Source organism: Falco cherrug, chromosome 17, assembly GCF_023634085.1.
Source record: "Falco cherrug isolate bFalChe1 chromosome 17, bFalChe1.pri, whole genome shotgun sequence".
Taxonomy (NCBI): domain Eukaryota; kingdom Metazoa; phylum Chordata; class Aves; order Falconiformes; family Falconidae; genus Falco; species Falco cherrug.
The window spans coordinates 922032-947401 of NC_073713.1; the positions used below are offsets into that span (position 1 = coordinate 922032).

Sequence of the window (25370 nt, forward strand, 5' to 3'; positions counted from 1 at the left end):
TACAAAACATGGATCTTGACGCTCACCGGGATGGGACCCACCGCTCCCAGAGCGAGCTCACATCCCCCCCTCCCAGCACCCCTGCGCAGGAGGCAGCAGCGGGTACGGGCTACGCAGGGCTCCCAGCAGGATGGAGCCCCCCTCTGCCCACCTCACCCCACAGCTGGATTTATCCCCGGCAAGCACGGAAAGAGGCAGCGGAGAACCCACCCCTGCAAACGCTGACCACGTAAGCCAAAATGAAGCAATTTCAGGTTCCCCAGAAACCCCAGCAAGGGGTAAGTCGCCTCGGTGGTTGGAGCACCTGAGGTTGCAGGAGACCTTGTCCGATCCCTGCATTCACACTAGGGGGAATCAGCACTCCACGGCTCTCCCTCGAGCAGCCACTAAGAGCTCCGAGCTGGCCCGAAGCTCTGCTGCCCTCACCTCCTCTCAGCTACAGAGGAACAGACAAAGAATACTTCACTGGGGCTGCTGGACCCAGGCAAGCCTCCAGCCACATCTGCTACTGTCCCCTGAGGGGACCCCACCACCACTCGGCGAGAAGAGCAGGCACCAGCCTGCATCACCCCACAACCTGCTTCTACTGCTGGTCTTTTACTTCACCTGAGCTCAGGCTCAAAGCTTCCACAGATGCTCGAGATGAGCCAAAGCTGCCTGCCTGCCAGCCACGGGGCTGGGTGGGCAGGACGCTGGAGGTGCAGGACACATCGGGAAGTGCGGTGGGCATGCTGGGCAGCTGGATGTTCCCCCCATCCACAGGTCTCCAGTGTCCTAGGTGCAGGCTTCAGACTTGCCCATAAGGGAGCAACTCTTTATCAAGAACCCAAACTGGATCACACACAGATAATGACGCACAAGGAATCTTTTAGGCCAGGGATGCTTTAAAAAAAAAAAATCAGTTTATTTTACCTTACAAATGATAAATAATTTGGTTTTTTAAAAAAGAAAATCATTTCAAGTGTGTTTTACTTCATGTTGCAATATTAAAATACCTTTCCCTTCTCCCCCCTTAAGTGATCAATACAAAAATAATTGACCAATTTTTTTTTTGTCAAAAAATCCGGTATTTTAGGCAAAAAGGCACATTGTGAAGGCTTTTCACCAGGAGGCACAGGGGTTCACAATGTTCACCCCAACAGCCTCTCTCCCCTCCCTGCTCCTTCTGACTTGAGTGGAAGAGGACACAGGAACCAGGCAGAACTCTTGCAGCGCTTTTTGCCTGATGCCCTCCAGACATACACCAGGGCCAAGGTCAGCTTCAGTGTTGTCCCTGTTTTACATATAGGGGAAACCAAGGCACAGCAAAGCAGTACAACTACCTAAGAGCTTCTTGTGAATAGCTGGCAGAAAAGGACATAAAACTGGACGTAGATGTAGGTTGTCTTCTTCAAAACGACAGTGCAAACCCACCTGGGATCATCTTCCCCCCTTGGAACCACAACATCATCATGGTAGTTACAAGTCTCTAGATGTTTCTTTCTTTGTGGGAGAGTCACAAGACCAACACAGAAAGTTGGGCCTTCACTAGTCTAAACAGGGGTTAATTAGAGCCCTAATTACCAGCCCTTTAAGGGGCAAAAGTCATTCCTGGGATACATCCCCCCATTATATCTTCTAGCCACAGGAAGGATGTAATGGCCAGACACTAAAAAAAGCTACAGGTAGGCTCTTGCTTTGGGTAGGCTCCATACCTTCCTTGTTCAGGGTATGTGGTCCCACAGATCAGCTCTTTTCCCATTGGGAAATGCTGCTGTATCACCAGGAGGGGCTGAAGTCAGTGAAAGGGCTTCTTCGGTGGCAGAGGTGTTTGACAGTCCAGGTCATCAAAACCATTTCTCTCCCTGCCCTGACCACTCATCAGGATGCTCGGGGCTGATAACTGATCAGAGCTGCCCCCTTTCACACCTGCTAACTCAAGAGCAGGGCAAAACACACCCCTCCTGGTGCTTCACCCCAGAAACCTCCATCTCCTGCTGCCTCCAGGAAGCTGGATCTCCCAGCAGCTGGCAGGAGAGCATCAACAGGCAGCGAGCTGAGCCTGCTTATCACAGTATGAGGCAGTGTCAGGTGGGGAGGGAGTCACAGGGGGCCAGAAAGAAAGGCACACACACGGAGCTCTCCTGGTACAAGGCACCGCTGTGAACCATATTCCTTCTTTGGAGCAGACAGCTCCAGGAGGCCCTTAGCATCATAAATAGTGGCAGGAGGCAGATGAGCTGCCCCTTGAAAAGGCCCGGCCTGGCTCTGCTAGGTCTCCTCATCCCAGAGACATAGCTGCTTCTGCGGCACATAGTAATCAAAGGTGTAGCCCTTCTGGCAGCTGCGGATGCCACATTTGTAAGAAGAAACCTTGCCCCCAGCATCGCGGCTCTTGCAGTACTTCAGCATGCATGGGTACCACTCGATGCTCAGCGAGTAGCTGCAAATGCAGGGTTTCCAGCGATCAGCACACAGCTTGCAGCGCTGCAGGTCAGGGAGATCCGATGTCTGTGGCAGGACCTCAAACATAGAGCCATCCACCCCTGCAGGAGGAAGCAGAGACATTGCTCAGGGTGCTGCCGAAAGGCAAGGGCAAAGGAGAGAGCCACCAAAGCAAGCGTTGCTCTCTCTGCAGTCTCCGGGACAGTCAAGGAGGGTGAGGTTAGGCAAAGTGCATTTCCAGCGGCTGTTTGGACATGAGTCTGAATAGGAATCGTGGGAGAAGGGGCCCTGGTGAAAGTAAGCCAGAAGATACATTCACACGCTTGGTGTATTTCTTTTGGGTGATGGACCAGGAGAAAGGTTACCTTGAAAACACCTGCCTAATCAGGTTCACTAGGAGAGCACCACCAAAAGAAGTCAGACATGCTAACAAATAAGACTGGTGCAGCATGATGTGCAAGCAAGCAATACAAATGCCTTACCCACCATAAAGACAGTGAAGGAGAAGCCAAAATGATCTGTGCTGATCACCAGAAACCTGGCAGAAGAGATCACAGCAGAACGCCAACTGGCTGACAGGAGCAGTTCCAAAGAAACCAGAGGAAACTTACCTTTCTCCAGCCAAAACTTGACATCTTCTTCTCGGGTGTAAATTGCTTCTTTGGCCTCTGCACAGACATTGTGGATGTGAGAGCTCAGCTGGGCCCCCTTGCTGAAGTTGACAGCTACATCCATGCTGAGATGCTCCAGGCCCCGCACCTCCTCAGCCTGCCGCACTGTCCTGGGATTTTTCTGCAGAGGATGAAATAATGAAAACTTGAATCCTGGTTGCAACAAATTATTCCTTATAGCATGTCGTGATTTCATGTCAGCATAAAATGATGTGCAAATGGATGTTCCTCTGTAAATGCACCTGCATCCTGTCTGGATGGAAGGCACTTAAACTTCTTGTTGATGCTGAAACAGATGATAGTTTACCACTGCTCTGATGTGTTTCTGCCTGTGGTGTTTCTCAATGCTTTGTTGTGATGAATAGTCCCAAATCACTGCTTACTTCATTGGGTGATGTGGGGCAGGGATTTTCCCGGTGATTGCTCTAGCCATCCACTTACCCTGTGATATAGATGAGGCTGCACTAAATCATGCCTCATTCTAGTATAATAGTAGAACAGGATCAACACTATTGATGAACTTAGTTTAATACAGAGTGCCTCAAGCAGGAGAGGTGGTCAAAAGTGGGTCTGATAGCTGAACAACCAGGCAGCTGCTGGGGAAGGCTATCCAGGCAGGACAGCTCTAAACCCCTTGGATGGACTGGAGGGTGGTGCTGGCACTGAAGCCAGCTGCTGGGTGCCTCTTACCTGCCGCAGCTTTGCCATGGACTCACTGGGGATGATCTCGTTGCGGTGAAGCCGTGTGACAAAGCAAAGCGCTTGGAACTGGCTCTGGCCTCTCTCCAGCTCCCCTAGGATTAAGGCACGGAAGATCTTCACCTCCTGACAAAGACACAAACACAGACAGTGAGAGTCTCAGATCTTTGGCATCAGTAGGGTGAACCAACAGGTCAGGGTCAAAGAGGAAGGTTCTGGCCAAAAGAACAAAGTCAAAGGTCTCACACTTCTGCTACCCCAGCACAGGGGCGTAGTCCCAGGTTCAATTCCACCCAAAAACCTGCAGCATAATAACTGCTGTCTGTAAAGAAGGAAGGGTTTTTGCAATCCCACTGTAGCAAGGACAAATTGCTGCTAGGTCACATCCCACATCCATGGCTTCCTCAAACAACAGCTGGGGGTTTCTGTCCTTTACCAAGAAGGGAGGCAAGCCTCCAAGGAGCCTCAGTTTATTTTGTTAAACAAATATCACATAGCCATTATCTCCATGCATTACTTGGGGCAAGCAGTTGCAAATTTCCTCTGCCGCTTGTGAGAAACTGGTATCCTGGAGAACAAATTATTCATTTCTGACCCCAACAGCCCGTGGAACAGAAATGAAAGTCAAATTGTTGAAGCCAGAAGGAACCGTTACGATCAGCTGCAGCTGACCTTCTTTTCTGCCTGGGTCAAGAGTTTTGGCATTTTATATATAAACCTTCTGGCATGGATTGTAGTCCATCACCAAAACCAGCCTGGAAAACAGTTACTTTCACATAGACTCAGAGTACCTTGTTCGATAGTAAAATCTCCCTATACCCTGTTCTGGCATAAACCAACTGATTTCTATGCAGGTATCAATTCTTCTGGCTTCTTACTTCAGTGCATTTGTATACTCTGTGGGAATCCACCACCCCGTCTCAGTGTCAGACCATACTAGTGTAAGGGCTAAGCAGACGGATCGGAACAGTGCCTCCTTCTCAGTATGAAGAGCAATTACTGCCTTTTGGCACCCGCCCGCAGCCATCGCTCTTAACAATGTCTTCCACAGAGAACTGGACAGATAGTGGTGGCTAGGGACCAGCAAACAGAAGCTATGCCAAGCTGCTAAGATCATCCCTCTCCTCCTGAGCTATTCCTGTTGTATGGCTCATAAGCTCTGCTTCTTCCAAACCTCTCTCTGCCCTGAGAAGAAGGGAGCTTTTCTCTTTCCTACAAGCTCTAAGCAGTGGCTGTGCTGAATTTTTCCACAGACTAGCTCATACGGCCAGCTATTTATTTCCTGCCTTCTATTTCATGTCCAGAAGAGAAAAGAGTATACAATTCAGTGCACATCTGGACAGCTGAAAGAACAGCTGCAATCTAGGATGCCTTTCCCTCCCCAAGACAGGAGAAAGGATTTTGCTGGGTGCATTTGTTGACTGAAAACACACCACGAGAGCAGGACACAGAGGAGCTCTGGGAAGAAAGAGATACCAAAAATGCTTACGAAATTACTACAGAATCATTCTTTTTTTGACAGCTTTAATAGGGAGAATTCCCAATGAGACACTGGCACCACCGGAATGACCCTTGTTCCCACCTACATTTAGTCCACCTGCCTTCCAGCTGAGCTCCTCTGCTGTGATCTCCCATGCTGCGCAAGACTAAAACTAGTAGCTGACCCTGGCATATTCTTCAGTTGCAGATTTAATTTTAATTCACTCTGAACAATCAGCATTCAGTCTGGAAAATGCAAACAGGGATAGCCATGTTTTGCACTCAAGCCAAAAACCTCTACAGGCAGGAGATTAAAAACAGTGCAGCACTTCCCAGGTTGGAGGCAATTTTTGTAAAACGAGAGCATGCTGAGCAACTGATTAATCCTTCTCATCTGCCTATTTAAGAATTAGCCTTCAGACACCCAACTCTCTTCCCTCCTCACGGCTGATACAGATGAGAGATTCAGAGCTCTCATGGCTCCTGGCAAACGGTCCAGGGCTCCCGGCTGACCCCCCCAGCTGCCCCTGCAAAGTCCAGGCAGAGACAAGCTAAGTGTTCCTGACTTCCCAGCACTCAGGAGAGGAAAGACCAACTTTGTGTCACAACAATGCACAAACGGTGCAAACGAGCAGCTCTCGGGCATCGAGACAAACACCTGCTCCCCCCTCCAACCCGAGGCTGGCAGGAGCAAGCTCGGAGCACACAGGGTCACTAGCCACCGCTGTATTGCCCTCAAAGCACCTTATGGTACTGCCTCCAGCTCCGGCCTTGCTTCCATCGCACCGACAAGCAAGTGACCCAGGGCTGCTGCTCATCTGATCTAAATATTTATCTGCCTACCTCTGTGTGCTTACCGATTTACAGGTTGATAAGTCCCTGTAACCCATGATAGAGTTCCCTGCAAAAATCATCATTGGAAGAGCTTGTTGCTAGGGGATGGAAAAAGGGAGAGAAAGGTAGGAAAAGGTGGTCTTGCACTGGGGGGGGTACAGTTGCAGGAGGAAAGATCAGGGGGGAAGACAGTAAAGATGAGCGGGATGGTGTCCCACTGCACAACACATCCTTTCCCCCACCCCCAGAGTCTCCTTTTTCAGAAAGGCATGGCTGGTCTCCCTCGTGCCTCCCCACTCCTGCCCTTGGGCGCACCCCCAGCCAGCCCTTTGCTCCCCACTGCGCCTGGCTGCTTGGACGGGTGCATTGAACAGCAAAGCCAGATCTGTGTCTGCCAGCCATGCCACCAGCCCTGCAGATACTGCTGCCTGCGAGAACCACCACCCTGAGCTGCCACCCTCAATGCTTGCAACCCCCTCCACACGATGGGCTTGGGTCCCCCAGAGAGGGGGTATAATTTCTTTGCCCCCCCTGCACCCCCCGTGCTTCTGCCCACATCCCTCTCCCTGTCTCACTCCGCAGCATCTAAAAGAAGCAGCTCTGGCATGAAGAGGGCTCTGGTGCTGCCTCAACTCCAGACATCAGGGGTTTCCAGCACATTTGTAGATACCAAGGGAGGTGCACTGGGAACGACAGGAATAGTTTGGCTTTGCCAGCACTGAAACAGCCAGTGAGCCAACCAACAGCTTTAATCAAGCCATTTTGTTCAAGGAGCTGGCTCCCATGGCATGCGCTGGTCTGAAGAGAGAAACCCCAGCTTTACCCACCTCCCAGCAAACCCAAAGCGACCCTTGCTGGGGGTTTCAGAGCAAGGCTAAAGCTGTGCCGTGTGCTGGCCCATTTCCTGGGAGACACGTACCCTGCAGCGACTGCTCGCTCCTGAGCAAGAAGCCAGTCTCTTCTTTCCCCCAGCCCTGCTTCACCTCTCTCCCTCTCTCTCTCTCAAAGCCTCGCCTGGCTTTCCTTAGCTTCCCAGCTCTCCCTGCCCTGCCTATGTGACCTCAGGTGGAGCAAGAACCAAAGCTTGTCACATCAAAAATATGTCACACCTCACGTGGAAAGAGCCACCAAAGTTCTTCCTACGCAGAAAGAGCCTTTCCCTCTGCAGCCACGTCACCTCTTTCCCACCAGCAGGAATAGGGTGAATCAGTGCCAAGGTGGGTACTCAGCCAAGGCAACAAACAGCACCTTTAATTCTGGGCTTCTGCAAAATTTCCCAGCAGGGAACAAGTCCCAGCAGAACATTGCCTTTGCAGGGCGAGGACTCTCGGATGAACTTACCATGGGGGCATTGAGAATCCTTGGCCCTGACCCACACTCCGGTGGCGGGTACAGTTACAGCTGCTGTTTAGGGCTGGATGACAAACGCTTGGTGTAACAGAACCACCAGTTCTGCAGCCACGCTCTAACCATGGCACTGGAGGTAACCACAGCCTTGGCGTCCACAGCGTGGGGAGAGCAGCTCCCCTCTCCTAAGGGCAGAAAGGAAATCTGTGCACTGAGCTCCCAACAGCCCAGGATGCCTGCATCTACCAATGGGACTTCCAGCAAAGACTTCCCTGCACAGAGGAGCAGGGAAATCATCAAACTTCCTCCCTCCTCGCTCTGTCCTCGGCCAGCTCCTCCAGGGACTGCCATCCAGGGTGCGAGAACATTTCAACCTCCCTTTCTAGGGTTTATCCAGTACAGACGTACAAGCCTGTGTGGTCTAGATCTGAGCCCAGCATCTCAACTTCACACTGAGTGGAGCAAACCAGTTCCCAGGGAAATAAATTATTTCAATGCCTTCCTCCCCACAGCCCATTCAGCTTTCCTGCCAATATTCTCTCCCCCAAGGACAGCAGTGCTGCTGTGGGACCACTTTTGTCTTTGCTGTCACGTGTCTGCTCAGGGTGGGGGGTACACGCAAAGGGGATGCACTGCTCGGGGCACGGGGTAACGCCGGCACTCCTGAGCCCAGTTCCTTACCCTGTCAGCAGCCTTTGCTGCGGTCCTGGGGGAACAGCTACAGCTGGTCCTACAACACAGAGAATGCTGTTATTGCATTCACACTGGGGGTCCAGCCAGCTGAGTTACCCTGAATGGGTGGAGATCATGTTTCTTAACCCCTCTCCTACTGGAAATGGCTAGAACGAAGTCCCTTTGGTACATTGCCTCTTACATTCAGGTATCTATGAAGGTGAACTGAGGATGTGCTGGGAGAGCGGGAAGCACATTTTCAGGAGCAATAAAGTTTGACTCTGATTCTTACAGGCACTGAGCAGCCAGAAATCCCCACAATGCTCCAAGACGCTTGGAAGAACATTCTCTAGTTAAGCATTCTCATGCTCAGCATCCGGAACCTGAGTGATGCGTAAAAGTAACTGTCAGAGGCCACTTTTGAAACTGGATTTACCTAAGAAATGACTTCACTGAAGCCGTGGAGTGAGCAAAAGGCAGCTCCGGCCATAAAGGAGGAGTGTAGCCCTCCAGCCCTGTGCTCAGCTCAGCAGCCACCACGCTGCCTTTGTGTGTGGCACAGCTGCCAAATTACCCTTGAGTGATCAGTTCAAGGGAGAGCATTTTTAGGTACCTCACTACAGCTCAGGGTAACAAACACCACCATGTTTTAATGAGCCCACCCCATCCCTCCCACCCTCCTTTTTATATTTTTGGTATCTCTATCAGAGAAGAGACTGTTTTCCAAATTGCACTGATAAAATCTTTGGACAGCTGCTTTCCTGTATCACCTGGTCATTTAGCATCCAAGATGACAGACCCCTGCCATAAGGGGGTCAAAATACTGCCCCACAATATCAAATAATGTCAGTTTTATTAACAAGGAAACTGAAAGGACTGGCAGTGCAAGTGTTAAACTGCTATTACCCATGCTTTCTCCCTTGTGTTTCCAATGCAATTTTTCCAGCAATCAAAAGGAAAAAGAAACTTTTCCATACCTTTGTGCTGACCCTGGAATAAAACCACCCACTTTGTTCTCAGGCCACTGTTCAATATTAAACTAGAGAGATCATGCTATTCAAATTAGACACAACATTTAGGGTTGCCATCCCCCCCTCACTCTTCTTTGCAATACATTTTATGTGTGACAGTACTACAGTGGAGAAGGAGAAGCATTTTCACCAAATTCCGTCACACTGCAAGAAAAGAAATGGTCTTCGCTACTGTGCTGCCCAGAAAACATCAAGTCCCAGTCTGGACTCCCACCAAGCAGTCTGTGCTGCACTAGAGAACGAGAAAAAAACCACCAACTTGGCGTGCTCTGAGGACATGACCCCTTCAGGTTCAGCTCTGGAGGGGAGGCAGAGGTGTAAGAGACATGAAAGTCCCACCTCTGTGGAAGACCCAACCACTGTTCAAGTCCCATCAGTGTCAGAACAGAGAAAGGAACCATGACCTCATTATAACTCCTTTCTCCTCCAGCCCCTGGTCTAGCAGCAACTCCTTGTCAGCAAAGACATTTAAAAAAATAATATCTGCCTTTGGACTAACCCCCTGCAGTTTAAGCCAGAGAAGCGGAAAAATCATTTGTGCAAAATGTGGCCAGCATCCTGGCCACAGCATGACCACACAATCTAGCTTGGGAAAGCCAGATCAACAACCCCAGCTGCTTTTACCAAGATGAAGAGCCTCAAGACCTTCTCTCTGGAGAGGAGAAGTTGTGTAATGTTAGAGAGATGAGCACCAGAGCAGAACAGGGAAATGCCTGTGTGCAGCCAGAACAGGTCAGAAGGGGAGGCCTGGCCAGGCAGCTGCCTGCTCGCATCATTAGTCACTGCACCACAAATCCATCTCGGTTCTTTATGTTTTTCTGGCTTCTTTCAGCTATTTTCTAGCAAAGCCATGAAACTGAGAGAGCCAGTACCCAACTGTTCTGAAACTGAAGATTAGCAGTGGACTTCTGCAAGTCTGATGCTTGCAAAGCCTTCCAGGGACCATCTCCTGTTGTATTTCCAGCAGGAGCTGAGGGGCTGCATGGAGCTAAGGATCTACCATGCTGAAGTCAAGATACTTTCAGACAACCTGTACCCAGAAACAGCTCAACTATAATAAGGATGAGAGTGAGAAAAGAGCTAACATACGCTTTGCTGCATTTGTAGATGAGATTTGACAGTAAGCTCCCCTGAAGAAAAGCTGAAGCAAGTGGAAAAATGCTGAAACAATCAACAGTTCAGAACACCTGAAGTCCCTAAGTCACATCCCAGGCTCCCAAAGGGCTGACCTAGAGGTTCTATAAGGAGTTTGGATTTCCCTTGGCCAGAAATACACTGCCACTTGCAGATTTAAGAAACTTCCCTGGTGTACCATGTCTTATTGCAATTAAAAAAAAAAAACCAACCCAAAAAACAGGAGTCATGGTACTGCTTCCCTTCATGTGTGCTGGAGTACATGGAGCACGCCATCACTTCCAAACCCACCACAGCTTCTGCTAGCATCTCAGAAAGAGGTGGGCTTGACCATGCACCCTCCAGATGGATGAGGGTCATCAGAGAGGCTTGCAAGGAGACGGGGACCAGAGAACAGCGCTGAAAGGGGAAGAGGCAGCAGAATAATCCCTGGCTAAAGGCTCCAAGGTTCACAACAAGGTTGTGACACCACACCTTCCTATCTCATGGGTTTGAGCTTCCTCCCACTGCAAACCAAAGTCCACCTGAACAGTCTGAACAGAGGGCTGGAGCAAGACAGCGCTGCCGCGCTGCCCGGGGAGCCGTGCCACCCGCGGCGCCCCATGGCCCTTCCCGTGCCGCAGGGAGCTCGCTGCACCCCGCCGGGCTCGGCGTGCTCCGAGGAACACCGCGCTGGTCCGGGAGCTGCCACCTCCCGCTGAGACGCGGCACCTTTGGGCTTCTGCTGGGCCATAGCGGCCACCCCCCCCGCAGAGCGGCCACCTCTGCACGCCGGGCCGGGCTGGGGGGGCTGCTGTCAGCCTCACAGGCAGCTGTCAATCAAACGCTTCCCACACCACGCACGTGCTCCCCGAGGCAGCTCCTGCGCCCAAGGAACCAAGCGCACCCCACGGCCCCGCGGGGTGATGCTCCGGGGCACGGCACAGCGCGGGCACCCCCACGCGCGGAGCCCCCGGCCCCGCTGCTCCCACCGGCGGGGCGGGCCGGAGCTGCGGGGGGCAGCGCCCGCGGGGGCTGCAGACAAAGGGGCGGGCGGACCCTTCCCCACGCGTGCAGAGGGACCCCCCGCTCAGGCGCGGCTGTGGCTCCGGCGCTCTCGGCCGGGGGTCGCCAGGCCCCAGCCCGCCCCCGAGGGGGTCCCCGTGTGCTGGTACCGCCGGCAGCCACCCTCCCAACGCCGCCTCCCCGCTCCGTCGGGCTCCGCCGCGGGCACCCCGGCCGCCCCCCGGGGCCGCAGCCCGGCCCCCAGCCCTACCTGTCTGAAGTCGGCGGTGAGGGTGACGAGGGCGCCGTCGGCCGTGCGCAGCTCCAGGCTGATGCAGTCGGAGCCGCTGTCGGCCTGCAGGCTCTCCTCCGTCACCTGCCCGCCGGGCAGCCGCACCCGCACCCGCAGCTCGGCCCTGGCCGCGGGGCCGGGCGCGCCGGGCAGCGGGGCCAGCGCCAGCCACAGCAGCGCGGGCAGCGCCGGCAGCCGGCGCCGCGGGCCGCGCATCCCCCCCGCGGCGCGGCGCGGCGCTCAGGGCAAGGCCGGCATGGGGCGAGGCGGCCCGCCGCTCCCCAGCCCCGGCCCGCTGGGCTGCCTCGGCGCGCCGCCCGCTCGCCCTTCTCATTCAACCCTCGGCGGGCTTTTCCCTCGCCCCCCCGCCCGTCACTTCCTCCCCCAGGCCCAGGGCCTGCCCCACGGAGCCGGCGCGCCGCCCCGCCGTTAAAGGGCCAGCGCCGGCCGGGCCGGCCCCCGCAGCGGCCCCGCTGTGCTGCGGGGGGGTGGGGGGGGCACGGCACGGCACGGCGGCTCCCGCGGTACCGGCTCCTCCGCGGGGTGGCCACCCGCTGCAGCGGGGGGAGGCAGGCGAGTCCCGGCTGTCCCGCCGCACGGCGCGGTGCCGTGGCCGTGGCCGTGCGGGGGGCAGGCAGGCGGGCCGCACGCCCGGCCCGCAGCGGGGACCCGGGTCGCTTCAGACTCCGGTTCGCAGGCAAAAGGCGACCCCCCATGTGCCCGCCGCCCGCCCGCCTCCGCGGTCACGCCGTGGAGGACCCCTTGGATTTCCAGAGCCCCCCCCCCCCCAGACGCTGTGGCGGTGGGCCCCGGCCCCGAGGAGCAGCTCTGCAAGGGAACACTCGGAAGTGAACAGAAACAGCCCCGAGTCCCCGCTTCCAGGCGGTGGGAGCGCTGGCGCCCGAACAGTGCTTGTGGGGCCTCACACCAGGCTAACCCTAAACCTCCACAACCTCCCTCAGACAAACCATCCCTGGAAACACTTCCCAGGACAATCGCAGAGCTAAACCAGGACAGCCGAGGGGAAGAAGAAGCGAAGGGGTGCAAATGGGAGAAAGACAGACGGGTGGGCTCAGGGAGGGAGGGAGGGCCCGGAGGGCCAAGGTAGGAACCAGCAGGGCAGCAGTTCCTATGACAAAAGCTGCAGGAGAAGGTCTCGCTCATGGCTCACAGAGTATTTATTCAGAGGAGATTATGCAAAAAGGCAGGAGGACCCCGCAGGGGCTGGAAGGGAGAGTGCCCCGGGCCGGTGGGCACAGATAACCCTGGGAAGACTTCCAGCTTCTCGGCCCAAACCGGGAATCCCCTTCCCTGTCGCACCAGGGTTGCTTCAGGTCTGTGGGCTCGCAGCTGAGCCCCAAGCACCAGCGCGCGGTCCTGTGTCTGTGCGTCCTGTGTCTGTGCTGGATGGAGGACAAAGGATAACGGAGATAAGGCTGTGCTCCCTGCAGCTCCACATCTGGGGGAAGTGCTCTTCTAGCTGTGGGTTTTACCAGCACCCACTGCGCACCTGGGCCCTGGGGTGGGAGAGGTAATTCAGGACTGCCTGTCTAGCGAGGTTGGCTCGGAGTAAGTGGTGGCCTTTTTTTCTCCTGGTACCTCTGAGAGCAAAGGAAATCGGGAAGGCGGCTGCCTCAGAGAGCTCTTTCTGAGGCTCAGCACCTTGCCAGGAACACCATAGTCCTGCGGACTGCGATGTGAGCAAGGCGCAACTGAACCTTGAATCTGACACGGGAATGGTAGATTTGATTCCAGTCCCAAAATGAATGGACACTGACACAAGAAATACTGGAGGCTGAGGAGTGGATTCAAAACACTGGCAGGCAACAGAACTAAAGAGCAAGTGGCTCTTTAGCAGATAGCGGAGAAAAGTATTCAGGGAGGACAGAAGCCGAGAACTTTGCTGAGATTTGAAAGAGACAGAAAACTGGCAAGTGAAAGGGACAGGCACTGCTGGCCCACATCCCAGCAAGAGACACTTGAACAGTTTAGTGGCCAGTGGAGAATTACTGAAGAGCAAGCACAGCTCAAAGACAGCTCAAAGGGACAGGTCTGAGTGGCCCAACTAGTGCTTTACTGGTGACAGTCAGCCTCCTCTACCTTTGCTGTTTGCTGATACGGGACAGCTCCTCATGCCTGTAATCTCTTTTCTGAGCTATAGGAAAGGTGGAACATGCTTTACAGCTCAATGTTCCCATTGCAGCATCGGTTGCTGAGTTGCATTTAGTTCTCTGAATGTTAACGGTCTGGGCCAGGAGTTTCTGGTATATGCACATGCTGCAGTCATGTTACTGGGAGGAAATTTCCATTAAAATACCTCAGCCATGTTTGAGAACAAGGTTAAGGAAAAAAATATGCTGTTTGTCAATAGAAAACTCTCTCTGCTATGCTTTGTTGTGAAGTTTCAGCAGGGCAGCGCGTGGGAGCAGGGGATTACAATCTGACACAGGGTTTGCCTTGGTGCCATAGATGCATCCTTTGTCATCCCTGGGGAAAACCACTAATATTTGGCCAAGCTACAAATCTTCATTCCTTCAAAACTTAATTTAGAGAAGCTTGGTGTCACGTCGGCACCTTGGAAAACCAGGAAGGGATCAATGCCCACTAAGACCTGGACTCAAAGACAGCCCTTGCCGTAAAAGCTTAAAGCACTAGCAAGCAAGGGACAAATAGAAGCAGAGGGTGTGAGAAGTCCTAGAGTGTCCCTTGCAAGGCTCTGTGAGTAAACTGCTCGCAAGGCCCCTGCCTTTCCCACATGCAAATTTACCAGGCAAACAAAACTGTTTACAGCCACCCTGTCTTCAGCACTTGCCACCCACTTGCTGTTGTGTGCATGCTGTCAAGCTGGATGAGGCATAAATACTTGCACCAGCATCTCCCTTCATCCGTTCCAGGAATACATCTGCCCCGTCCGTGTCCCCCCATCCCCATCTCCCCCCTCAAATAATCCTTTCACCTTAGTCCAAAATCAGACCACTGCCACTCTGTCTTGTGCAGTCTAGGATGCTTCCCACCCACCCCTCTGAACACAGGAGCGTTTAAGACCAAAGAGAATGAAGGCCCTTTCCCCTTGCTGTTTCACCCCGATGTGAGTAATCAGTCAATACTCTAGAGGCCATTAACAGCTGAAGTTTACCCTCCCACAGACGAGAGCGCAATAATTACTGCTACTTTCTCATCAACTTACAGTAAGCCTCTGTGGCCAGTTTTCTTATTATGAGCGTGAAACCAAGGTATTTGAAACACCACCACAACAGTACCAGCGACACATCAAAGAGTGAGGATGTTTGTTGTGAGTGAGCTGCTTATTCTAAGAAACAATCTTGGGAACTCAGTGGGGAGCTGGGCTGCGCGGGGCTGGGCAGTGGGGAAGAGCTTGCTGAGAGCTGCTCTGCTGCCAGCAACTCCTCCACATCTCTTGCCTTTGGAGGGGCAAGACACCCCCCACCCCACCCCCATCCTCTGTGGCAGAGAAAAAGCGAGTCCTGCCTGTGTCGGGTGACTGGAGGGCTGCAGGGGGCTGTCATGCAGGTGCAGCAGCACCACACCTCTTCGAGATCTCAGCTGATCTTGGCCCCACACAACTCTGCTGTTGCAGAAACAACCTTTATCGTTGCCAGTGTGGTTTCCCCTCAGACTGCTGAATCAACAACCACAGTGGTTCCCAAGAAACTCTAGGTCCTCCAAATCATCTCTGCTTCTTCAGAAAGGCCTCTTGTTCGCAGTTTCCAGTTGCCTTTGCCTCACGCATCACTTTGTTGAACAGAAATTCTGTGCAGAAGCCATGAAGCAGCTAGGAGGCCCTGGCTGTCAGGGAAGGCACACATCCAGGCAGGGCACCCCCAGGTCTGTGCCATACCTAACTGCTGCAACAACAAACTTTGAACGCCCAATCTCAGCCCTCCCTCCCCACCCCTTTTTCCCTGGCTCCACTGCTCCTTTTAAGCAAAGACCCTGGTCCCCAGCCCTTACCTGCAGGTGGGACCTCTTGAACTTGACTTACCTCCTCAGCATGGCCCTTGCCTGGCTTATCATCTCACACTTGCCTGCTGCTCACTAAACTGTTGGCTGGACCAGTTATCCCCACAAAGCCTGTGCGGCAACCCCTGCCCAGGGTCATGCCTGCGATGGCAAAGACACAGCCTTGTCCTACGCTGCTCGTCTTCTCCAGTGGGTCTCCCCACTGGGTGCTCAGAGGAGGGCTGTGGGGCCAGCAGGAAGAGTGTGTGGGCTGAGGCTTGGGCGAGGCTCGCTGGGGCAATTAGTGCCTGCTGGTATGCTCAGTGCCCTGACACCAAGTCTTTTCCAAGCCAGAGCTCAAACAAAGCAGGGATGTCAAGCCATATTTCTTTCAAGGTGATTTATTGGGCTGTGTCTAATGAACTGTACACAGCACCTTTGCTTGGTTAAGACATGGAGGAGATGGATGGAGCAAGCATCAAAGCTCTTGCGTACACCTGTTTTGACAATGCAAGAGGTTTAACACTAGGTTATGCTCATTTATAACACACCAGGATCACCCACAAACTGCCGTGGGAAGAAGCAAGATCCTGACTCTGCGGAAGCTGGGAAGCATGATGTACTGTTGGATGGAGGTGGAACAGGGGCTTGAGGAGGCTTTCCAGTGTTCCTGGGGCAATGCATGTCTCTGGGAGCTACTCCCAGTGCACTCACAGCTCTGCAGGTCCTTTCTGCGGCGCTTTCGGCAGGGAGAACACTGCACTGTTAGCTGACCTCGGAGGCTGCAGAGATGATCAGAACCCCAGGAAACATCCTCAGACCTTGTGCCCTGATCAGACTGCTAATCCAGCTAGCAGGTCCTGGGAGCCGTCCTTTCCCCAGCCTTTGCTGGGCAGCTTGCCTGTGGTTTACCATGGCTTTCTGTCCCTCCCCTGGCCTCATCAGGTTTATTTCCCTCACTGGGCTGAGGAGAGCTCAGTGTGTGCACGCTGAGAGCCTGGCAGCCCTCTCCTTCCAGCGTGCTGGCTCACCGCTTACACAGACAGACCACGGCAGTAAGGCAAAGGCGAGGGGAAGGAAAACCAGACTTTTTGGTTGGGCTTTGAAAACACAGGCAGCAGTTGTCCAAAACGGCCTGAGATGCCTAAGTCTTCGAGATGAAAATCAGCTGACAACAAACTTTTGCTGCCTGTTGAGCCCCTGAGTTCCTCATCTTATTTACACTGGTGTTAATCTCAACTAAAGTTGGTATAACTGAGGTCAGGGATCAGACCAAATGGTCTGCCTTGATCTCTTTAATCTTCCATCTTTCATTTTCATGCCAAACTCTACTTTTAAAGCTACATGAAAGAATCATCAGTGCTTTTTGAAGGATTCAATCAGGGCAACTATTTTGGGGATCTGAACACATAAAAACCAGCTTTTTACTGTTGTTCAGAGCACTGCAGAACTAATAGAACTCTGGGAGAGTTAATTGGATTTTTTTTTTTTTACCCTCACAGTCCCCCAGCTTGTTGACTAAATCCCAGCTATTATCAGGAATATTACTACAGTGGACCTGTGGCTTGATCTGAAGCTCTGGGAAAGGATTTGCATTGTGCTGTTCAGTAGAGATCTTACTGTTACAGAAGGGAATCAGGCTTCAAGTAATTTTTCATTAATTAAAAATTATTCAGTATCCCTTTTGCGTGTTCACTGCTGCCGCTCCTGAATGCCCTCCTTTTCTCGGCAATTACATAAAACAAGATTCTGAATGGTGTTTAAAAACAGCTTTACTGTCTTAAAACAATGCCTAGCATCTTCTGTCTCTGACCTGTTTACCACCCTATTCTCTGTCCTGGGCAATTAAAAGGTTGAGGAGTACAGCAGCCTGGGTGTAATTGAATGAACAGGCACCAGTGGCAGAGCACTGGGAGGTTAACTGCGTGCTCAACCTCTATAGCCAATGCAGACTCTTTTCCCAAGATGCTGATGTCCTGATTAGATGCACATTAATTGAGATACCATGCTTGTTTATGCAGAGGCTGGATGCAGCTGCAGGGAGGATGAGAAAGGCAGAGGATGGGGGGAGGAGAGCAGTTCTTGGCGTGTCAGGAGGGGGTTTTGCCCCTTTTCCCCTGGGTAAATTCATAGTAAGAGACTCAAGAGCATGAGCCTGCTCCTGCCATGGTCTTGTGTGACCTGGTTCACAGTGAGGGTGGAATAGAGAAATGCCACAAAAATAATACCCTTGAAGCCACACCATACAATATAGATGAGGATCCCTCACAGGGGACCTGAGGCCCTAACGGAGAAATCCTGAACCGTGGGAACCGGTGGGGACCATCCACTAACAGTGGTCAAGGTCTGGGCTGCCCTTCTTTAGAAAAGCCATGATTGCTGGAAGGATCACGTGGAAGAGGCTGGTCTGTCTGAAGGAGGGACTTCAGAGTTCATGCTGCTGGTGTAGATTTGGGAGCTACTAGGTAATACTTGGAAAATGTCCCTTGTGACCAGCACTGTTCTACAGCTCCTTACAGGAGTAATAGCTGCTTTTGTGAAGAGGGCCCATGACTAAGCACTGGCTGTGGATGCCTCCTGCGGCAGGCTCCTCTTGGCGTGGGCCAAAAGACGTCACACTGGAATAGGGGAGGAGGATTTAGCAGTTTCTGTGGGTCAGTCCTTCTCTTGCACTGAAGGTTTGGGAAGGCTTCACTTTCGGTCCAGCTTCTGTCCTCTGCTGGGGGCAGAATAGATGTACCCGAAGAGTTGAATTCACATTCCTTTTGTGTTTAACTGGTCTAACTGGGAGGGCAGGCTTGGTGCTCCTTACTTTCTCTTGCTCCAGCCTTTTTCTCTCCCACTCACACAGCTCTGCTCCTTCCCGTAACATCTGGATTCAACTATCAAACAACAGGCTTTCTGTAACACATTCCTCGCCTCCCTCGCTGCTTCATGCCTCATAGGGTTTGTCCTGTTCACAGAGGGAATAAACACAAAGCGGGGGAGGTCAGGGAGAGACAAAGAAGACAGGGCAGGGTGAAGGCATCAGGAGGTGAAAAACTTTTTTCTTTTCCTTTCCTGAACCCAGATCTCAGCCTGTTTGACGTGGGCTCCCAAATGCCGCACAAACACAGGAATCCAATTTAAAACCACTGCAAAAGCCTTCTGAAACTGTCCCATGAAAGCTGCCCTGCAGTAATCACAGCGACCAGAAGGAAAACCTTCCTGCCATTCCAGGGATGGGGAGGATGTGCAGCCCTCTGCACTGCTGATGGGCTTGTCTTTGGTTGGCAGGCATCTCACGTAGCCAAGCCCCGGGTACCCTAATGTGGTATGTCTCATGAGCTGTTAATATCCCTGGGAACACAGTAAGCTCCAGTGTCCTGCTGTGTTTTGGGAAAGAAGAGATTCGGGAGGTTGGTTTTGTCTGCATGAGACCTTAGAGTGAGTTGCCAGACTTGAGTGTGGATGGCTGAAGATCTTCACAGAAATTAAAGTCCATCAGCTCAGGCCCTCAGTGGGTTTAGAGATAAAATGAGGTAGGGTCTGGGAGCAGCGGTCCACTTGGCCCACTGTCCTGCCCTCTGACAGAGCCCTGAATCACATGTTTCTGGGAAAACAACCAAATATCTCGCTGTGAACATCTGGAATAACAGCCCTCAGGGACATCTACTGACCCTTCTCAATCACTGGTTGGCTTTCGCCCTGAAGCACGTGGATTTAGATCCCTTCTAGCTGGTTTCTTACGCCGATGTGATCAGAGCTGGGCAGGACATACAAAGCCAGGTCCCCCGTGCTGTTAACTGGAAGAGCGGCTTTTCGGAGCATGGCTGCTTTCCTCCTGCTGTGGTCTTGGCCGGAGTGTTGAGGGACAGGCTCTGGCACTGGAATTTCATGTACTGCAAGACCTCAGCTCAAAATGAGGTGTGAGGGGTCATGGCCTTGCCCTGGTGCTTGCTCCTCTTGCACATTTACAGTTTTGGGGACAGCAGCAAGTAGGAAATGCTGAGGATGGAGATGCCACCATGCCTGGGACTACCAGCTCTGAGCTGTCCTTAAGATATTTGAGTATCCTCCAGGGAAAAGGAAAGTGGAGGAGGAAATACTACTGCTCGCTCAACACCCACTTGCTTCATGATTAGCGTACCTCCTTGGACAGGGAAAACCCACTTTGGAGCCTACATCACCCAACTGGACACTGATCCCAGAGTCTTGCATCCTGGGAGAGCACAGCTGTGGTCCCCTGCCATGCTGGGAGAGCATGCTCAGCTTCTCTATGATGGTGTGATATTTACTGTACAGGAAAGAAAAAGTGGTATCTAACTGGACTTCCACTGGGTACTCTGATGAATCAGTTAGTGAGATGATCTCCACTACATTCCTGCTGGTGCTGATTTAGAAGAGGTTAATTTAAATCAGCACAGTTTATGCCGGAATGATCTCAGTGGAAATTAGGGGGAGAAAAAACAGGTGGTGAGTTCTTGCTTCATATATCTAATTGGGAGGCTGACCAAAGTCTAGATAAAGCAACATCAGTGTTGGGTTAAGCAACATCCTTTAAAACAAAAAGGATGCAAATCTTCTGTGCAAGACAAGCCTAGTAAAAGAGATATTATAAATCTACGTGAAGCCCTCAAATTCTAAAGGGATATAAATCTAATTAAAGTGATATAAATCTAACTGAAGAAATAAATTGTAAATCCAGCCAAAATGATATCCATCTAAGGAAAGCAATGCAAATGCACTAGAAACACCATAAATAAAATCAAAGCAATATATAAGATGTAATGGAAGCAATCTGAAACCTAAATCAAGTGATATAAATATAACAGAATGATATAAAACTAATTAAAGTGATTTATAAAATGGACATTTCAAAAAGAATCACAGCCTACAGAAGATGAGAATAGCTGAAGAGAGGGACCAGGGTAGGTTTATGAGCAATAAAAACATTCTGCAGCTACAAAGAATAAACCAAGGTTAATTAGGTGCTGTGCTTCGGGGCGATCTCCAGTTGCAGAAGGGGTCGGGAAAGCTGCTCTTCTCCCAGCACAGCAGTCACAGTCGCTCCTGATCCACATGACACGAATGGCAAGGAAGCAAAACAGGAATGTTTTGCATGGGGTAAATGTAAGGTAGTGAAGATAATGACAGCACTGTTCAGGGGAACCCAGGAGTCTTCCAGCTCGAGGTCCTGAGAGATCTGGGGACTGGACGCTCAGTTAAGCAGGAGTTCATGGGAACAACCGTAATCCCCTGCACAGCTGAGCACGCTCGTCTGACTCTATCAGACCTGACGCAGCAATGCGGGCTGGGAGCGCCAGCCTCGTGTTGAGGGTCGACTCTCGAAACAGTTAAGAGAAACTGGAATCAATTCAAGCCCAAAGCAAAATGTTAGGCACATTTTAGCCCTGATTTGCTGTGCAGCGATGCTGGGTGCACAGTGCCAGCACCCCGGAGCAGCCAGCGTAGCGAGAAGGACGAGCTGCTGGGTGGTTTGTGGCTTCCCCCTCGCCCCTGAGCTCCACAGAGGGGTCCGGCTTCCCTGCGGGCACGGGGACAAGCGCAGTCAGCCAGCACAGTCCTGTCTGAAATCTTTCCCCAGGGAGGTTAATTTCCATTGCAAACTTTCCTGTATACAGCGAAGCAGCAAAAAGAAAATTAAGTATTTGGGGATTTTTTCCACTTCAGTTTAGAGCTATAAAGATCTCCTTTCCCCCTTTGCCTTGCATGTTTAAAGGCAGAACCATCCCAAATCTTCTGTGTTCACAGAGAGAGCCAGTGGTTCATAACTTTCTCTTAAACTGGAAGAATCTAATTTTTTTTTTCATTTTCATCCATTTTCACATGACATAAATGTCTAAGGATCTTTTGGTTTTCACTTAAGTGATTTAATAATTGACCTAATATGACCACAATGCAAATAATTAATAAGGCTGTTGCTCATCTTTGGAAAAAAAGCAATTGCGGTAAGCAGTCAGATATGCTCAAAATTCTGCTTTCCTTTAGCTAAAAGAAAGCTCTCTCTTTTCAGTCTAAAAAATAAAACATCCTCAATTCAGCTTTACAATTGAGCTTTTCCTTTCCAATCTTACTCCAGAGCAAAGTGCCATATGTTTTATACTTAAGGATTTCAAAATTTTCTTGTGCTTGAAAGTAATTTGGCATTTGAGCATTTGCAGTGGTCTGAATTTCATTTTCCCAGAGTAATGGCAAATATCTATTTTGTGGAAATTTACTGAAAAGCAGCACCCCCCTCCCAAAGCGCTCAACCCCAGCAATTTCAGTTAGAAATCAGCCTGGAGGGAAATGCAAATATTTTTCTTTCAGATTTAGTTGGAAATGTTTCCGATGCTTTCCTGGAACATTAATGCAAAATTAGGCAGTCTGTTGGACTGATGGGCCCACTGATTCAAATAGTTTTTTAAAAACCACCAAGTTAACCAAAATGTCTATTCACTTCATCTGTGGACAGATGTGTTGTGTTCTGCGTCGCCTAATCTTACATGGTCCTAAAGCTCATTGGAAATAGTTTTGTAAATTGTTATTTTATATTACATTACATTATATTCTTCCCATCAAAGCCATGTAACGGAACGGTTTGAAAGTGGGTTAAACAGCTGGGGATGAGGAGGGCAGAGTGGCTGAACAAGCCACCCCTACCAGGGCTTTTCGTAGCACACCTCTGTTTTAAGGTGCCTCCAGAAAAACCTCACAGAGCTCATTACCTGGAATCAAGGAGGTGGGCAGACATTCAGCATCACCGAAATTCAAGCCTGATTTAGCTCAGGGTGGACGGAATGAGATGTGCCACTTGGAATTAACAAATGAGCTGGAAATTAGGAAATAGGTCTCGTGACTAACAGAAGTTACACACCAAATCCAGAATGCACTCCCGAGAGCCCTGGTTGCCACAGCGGCACACCAATGCCTCCTGCTTTGCTTTGGCTCTCTGGAGCCCTTCCAATTGTGTGAATACAGCAATAAGCCTCAGCTACAGTCTGACATGACGCAATATCTTATACAGGTCATTAGCGTTATCCTTCCGTGCTAGATTTGCATGATTTTACACTGGGAAGGATTTTGCCTCTGCAGCTCGTCCTACGCTGAAATCAGATGTGAGGGACAGTGCTAGTCCCTGCGAGCATGGGGGCCAGGAGCCGGCTCTGGGGATTTCACATTGTGCAAATGCAAGCTGGATCCAGCCCGGCGACTTAGTGGAGTTGACGATTAGGCTGTTTCTCATCCTGTTCTTTTGCTGAGGTTGTTGCAATCAGTATTGAATACAGACGCTGCAATAGCCTTGGCGATACAATCAGCAAACAAAAGCCCTGAATCCATGAAACACTCACTCCGTACTGTCACTAAAACTTCTCCAGTGGCTACAGGAGGATGAGTGATGCCCAGACCAGCCTGAAACACAGTCAAAGCACCTTGGTGCATCGTGCGCCATGTGTGCAGACATAAGAAAGCTAATGATAACCTAGCATGCTTTGAAAAATGATGAGGATTGATTTAGGATGGGGAACATGGCTGGTTATTACAGCAAAGTAGATAGATGATGGGGTTGCAGTGACATTTGAAGAAGGACAAACAGGATTTTACTCATGGCCGAGTACTTCTGGGGCTGAGGCTCTTTGTGCTGCTGTTGACAGCACCTGCCCAGTGAGAACCTGGCACTTACCTGAGAAGCCCAGGTCTTGCTGCAATAAATGTAGTAAGTGATGAAATGATTGTCCAACCTGGAAAGAGAGATTTAACAAGACAAGGTTAAAGCAGAGAAACTTCATAGACTGTCAAGAAATTAACCCAAAACCTGTAAGCTAGGCTTGGTGAATCTAGAGTGGACTAGTTACAAGGTCCAAGCCAGGAGTCTGTTCCCATGAAGGATCTGGGGTGGTGGTGGCTGATGAGAATCAGAGTAGCACAGCTTATACAGGTACCTCTTGAACTCAGAGATGAGGGAATCAGTCAAAAAAAGGAAATATATGACCTTGGCTATGCGAGAGTCTGGCAGTGATACCTACCACCTTTCAAAGGGTGGGGATCTCCTTCTGCCTGTCTGCTTGTGGTGAGAAGGCTCCACAGCCACCCTGCTCCCAGCCCAGCATGGCAAGGGACAGAGCTGCCACACTCCCTCCTGGAGCCACACCGCTCACCCCCGAGCCTGGGGAGGGCACGACGTGAGCAATGCAGAGGCTGCTCTGCCTTACACAGGCGTGAGGGGCTGCTCCATGTCTGCTTGGGAAGGCAGATAAAGGTGAACGTTACCTTTCCTTCCTCCCCAGGGAAAGCTGCAAGCTCCTGTGCAGCAGGGTTGTGGCAACGGGCTGGCCAGTGCTCAGGAGGGGTGTCACTTTCCAGCTTTCTGGAGCGAAGCTGGCAGCCATCACCCCACGCTGTGGGTTTCAGTGGAGGAGAGGGAGGGGTAGAGCTGGTTCAGGTCCAGGTTTTAGTGCTAGCTTCACCAATTGATCGCAGCTCTTGACTAATGCTTGTAAATCTTTGCTGGGTGCTGCCAACAAGCCATCAAACTAGAGATGACAGAAAGAACCCCCCCCCGCCCCGTGCCAGTTCCTGCAGTCCCTCCTGCAGCTCCCCAACCCTGCTGCTGCTTTGGCTCCAGCTCCCGGGTGTCGTTATCCCAACGCGTGGCTCCTGGAAACAGTCCACACTCCCTCATCTCTATCTTCCTAGCTCAAGGTCCTCCTGCCTGATGTCCCTGCAGGCAGTGAGATGGAGGCAGGCCAAGGGACAATCTGTTCCTCATTGAGGTCATCCTGCAGCTTGCAGCTCGCTGCTGATGTGGCGTTTGGGGGATGGAGTAAAAAATAATAAAACAAAAAATCTCTTCCTTGCCTGGCCTCAGTTCCAGTGCTTGCTGGGGGACTGATAAAGCGTGGGAAGCACAAGGCCAGCAAAGGAAACCTAACTCTTCCAGGTGATGCTTTACACCCCCCATCCTGCTCCCAGACTGGTGGCTAAAAGCCACGGCAACTCACCAGCTGGGCACAGCACCAGGACCTTAGAGGAATATTTTCTATATCCCTAGCCAGACTTTCCAAGGTAGTTTTCTGTTTTTGTCTGTCCTCCAGTTATTTCAGGGAAGGGGCTCCCCCACCCCGGCTCCCGAAGGCCCCCTCATGCTGGGAATCTCTCCTTCCCTACAGCCCAGCCGAGCTGCTGTGTCATTTTAATGACCCAGCTCTAAGCGCAGCTGCCGAGCTCAGACAGCTTCTCGGATTCTGGTGAAAAATCACAGCTGTCTTGAGAGTTTCCTGTTGCTTTGCCTTCTCCTATTTGCCCACCCCATTAAGGAGGTGGGGAAAGCAGGAATGCAAAAGCTGAGAAGTATTCAGAGCTGGGAAGTTTTTTCTTCCCTCCAGTGCACCAAAGGCAAGATGCTCCTGCCTTCCCTGTCTGTGGCATGTGGGAGAAACCAGCAGCATCTTTTAAGAAGCTACCTGTTCCCAGATGCCAGAGTTCCCAACCCTCTCTCATGAAAGAACTGGGCTCTGAATTTCAAATACCCCAAAGTCCAAAGAGGTTTGGCTTAAGCTGCTACTCTGGAGTTCAGGATGCGTCCTTCAGTCATGCTGTGGAGTAAAACCAGAGTCCACTGTTAAATAGTGATTCATGAAAGCAGAGAAGCGTGAAAGAAAACAGAAAGGGGGCACGAGAGCTGGAGTAAGACAGAGCTACTGCTGGGAAGACTGGGAAGTCCCTTTTGTGTTCCCAAGGCACTGTGACGTGAAGCTCAGAGTTTGGCCAAGGACACAAGATGGTCCTGCTTGCAGCTGCCCTGCCAACCGCTTCCAGGCTGGGCACACCAAGAGCGCCAGGCCTGAGAGAATGCATCAC

At 51.5% G+C, this 25370-nt stretch overlaps 1 protein-coding gene and 1 long non-coding RNA gene across 2 annotated transcripts; both read right to left on the reverse strand.

Moving 5' to 3' along the window:
- Positions 1-883: 883 nt before the first annotated feature.
- On the reverse strand, positions 884-11924 carry OAF (out at first homolog). The gene is made up of 4 exons (XM_055728620.1): positions 11547-11924; positions 3786-3920; positions 3036-3216; positions 884-2525 (listed from the first exon to the last, which is right to left on the reverse strand). Exons 1-4 carry the CDS (start codon positions 11781-11783, stop codon positions 2251-2253), a joined length of 828 nt encoding a protein of 275 aa, XP_055584595.1. The 5' UTR covers positions 11784-11924; the 3' UTR covers positions 884-2250.
- Positions 11925-15508: 3584 nt separating this feature from the next.
- Positions 15509-24081, reverse strand: LOC129734153 (uncharacterized). Its single transcript, XR_008729786.1, has 3 exons — positions 23781-24081; positions 23194-23251; positions 15509-18480 (listed from the first exon to the last, which is right to left on the reverse strand). It is a non-coding gene; the product is annotated as an uncharacterized LOC129734153 (long non-coding RNA).
- Between the last annotated feature and the right edge of the window lie 1289 nt (positions 24082-25370).

Bases quoted from the DNA above. Each gene is read 5' to 3' on its own strand.
- OAF (XM_055728620.1), bottom strand. From the start codon at position 11,783: ATGCGCGGCCCGCGGCGCCGGCTGCCGGCGCTGCCCGCGCTGCTGTGG. The intron at 3,921-11,546 runs GTAGGGCTGGGG...TGTCTTTGTCAG, and splicing joins TCACCGCCGACTTCAGACAG to GAGGTGAAGATCTTCCGTGC. The intron at 2,526-3,035 runs GTAAGTTTCCTC...TTCCTCCTGCAG, and splicing joins CAAGTTTTGGCTGGAGAAAG to GGGTGGATGGCTCTATGTTT.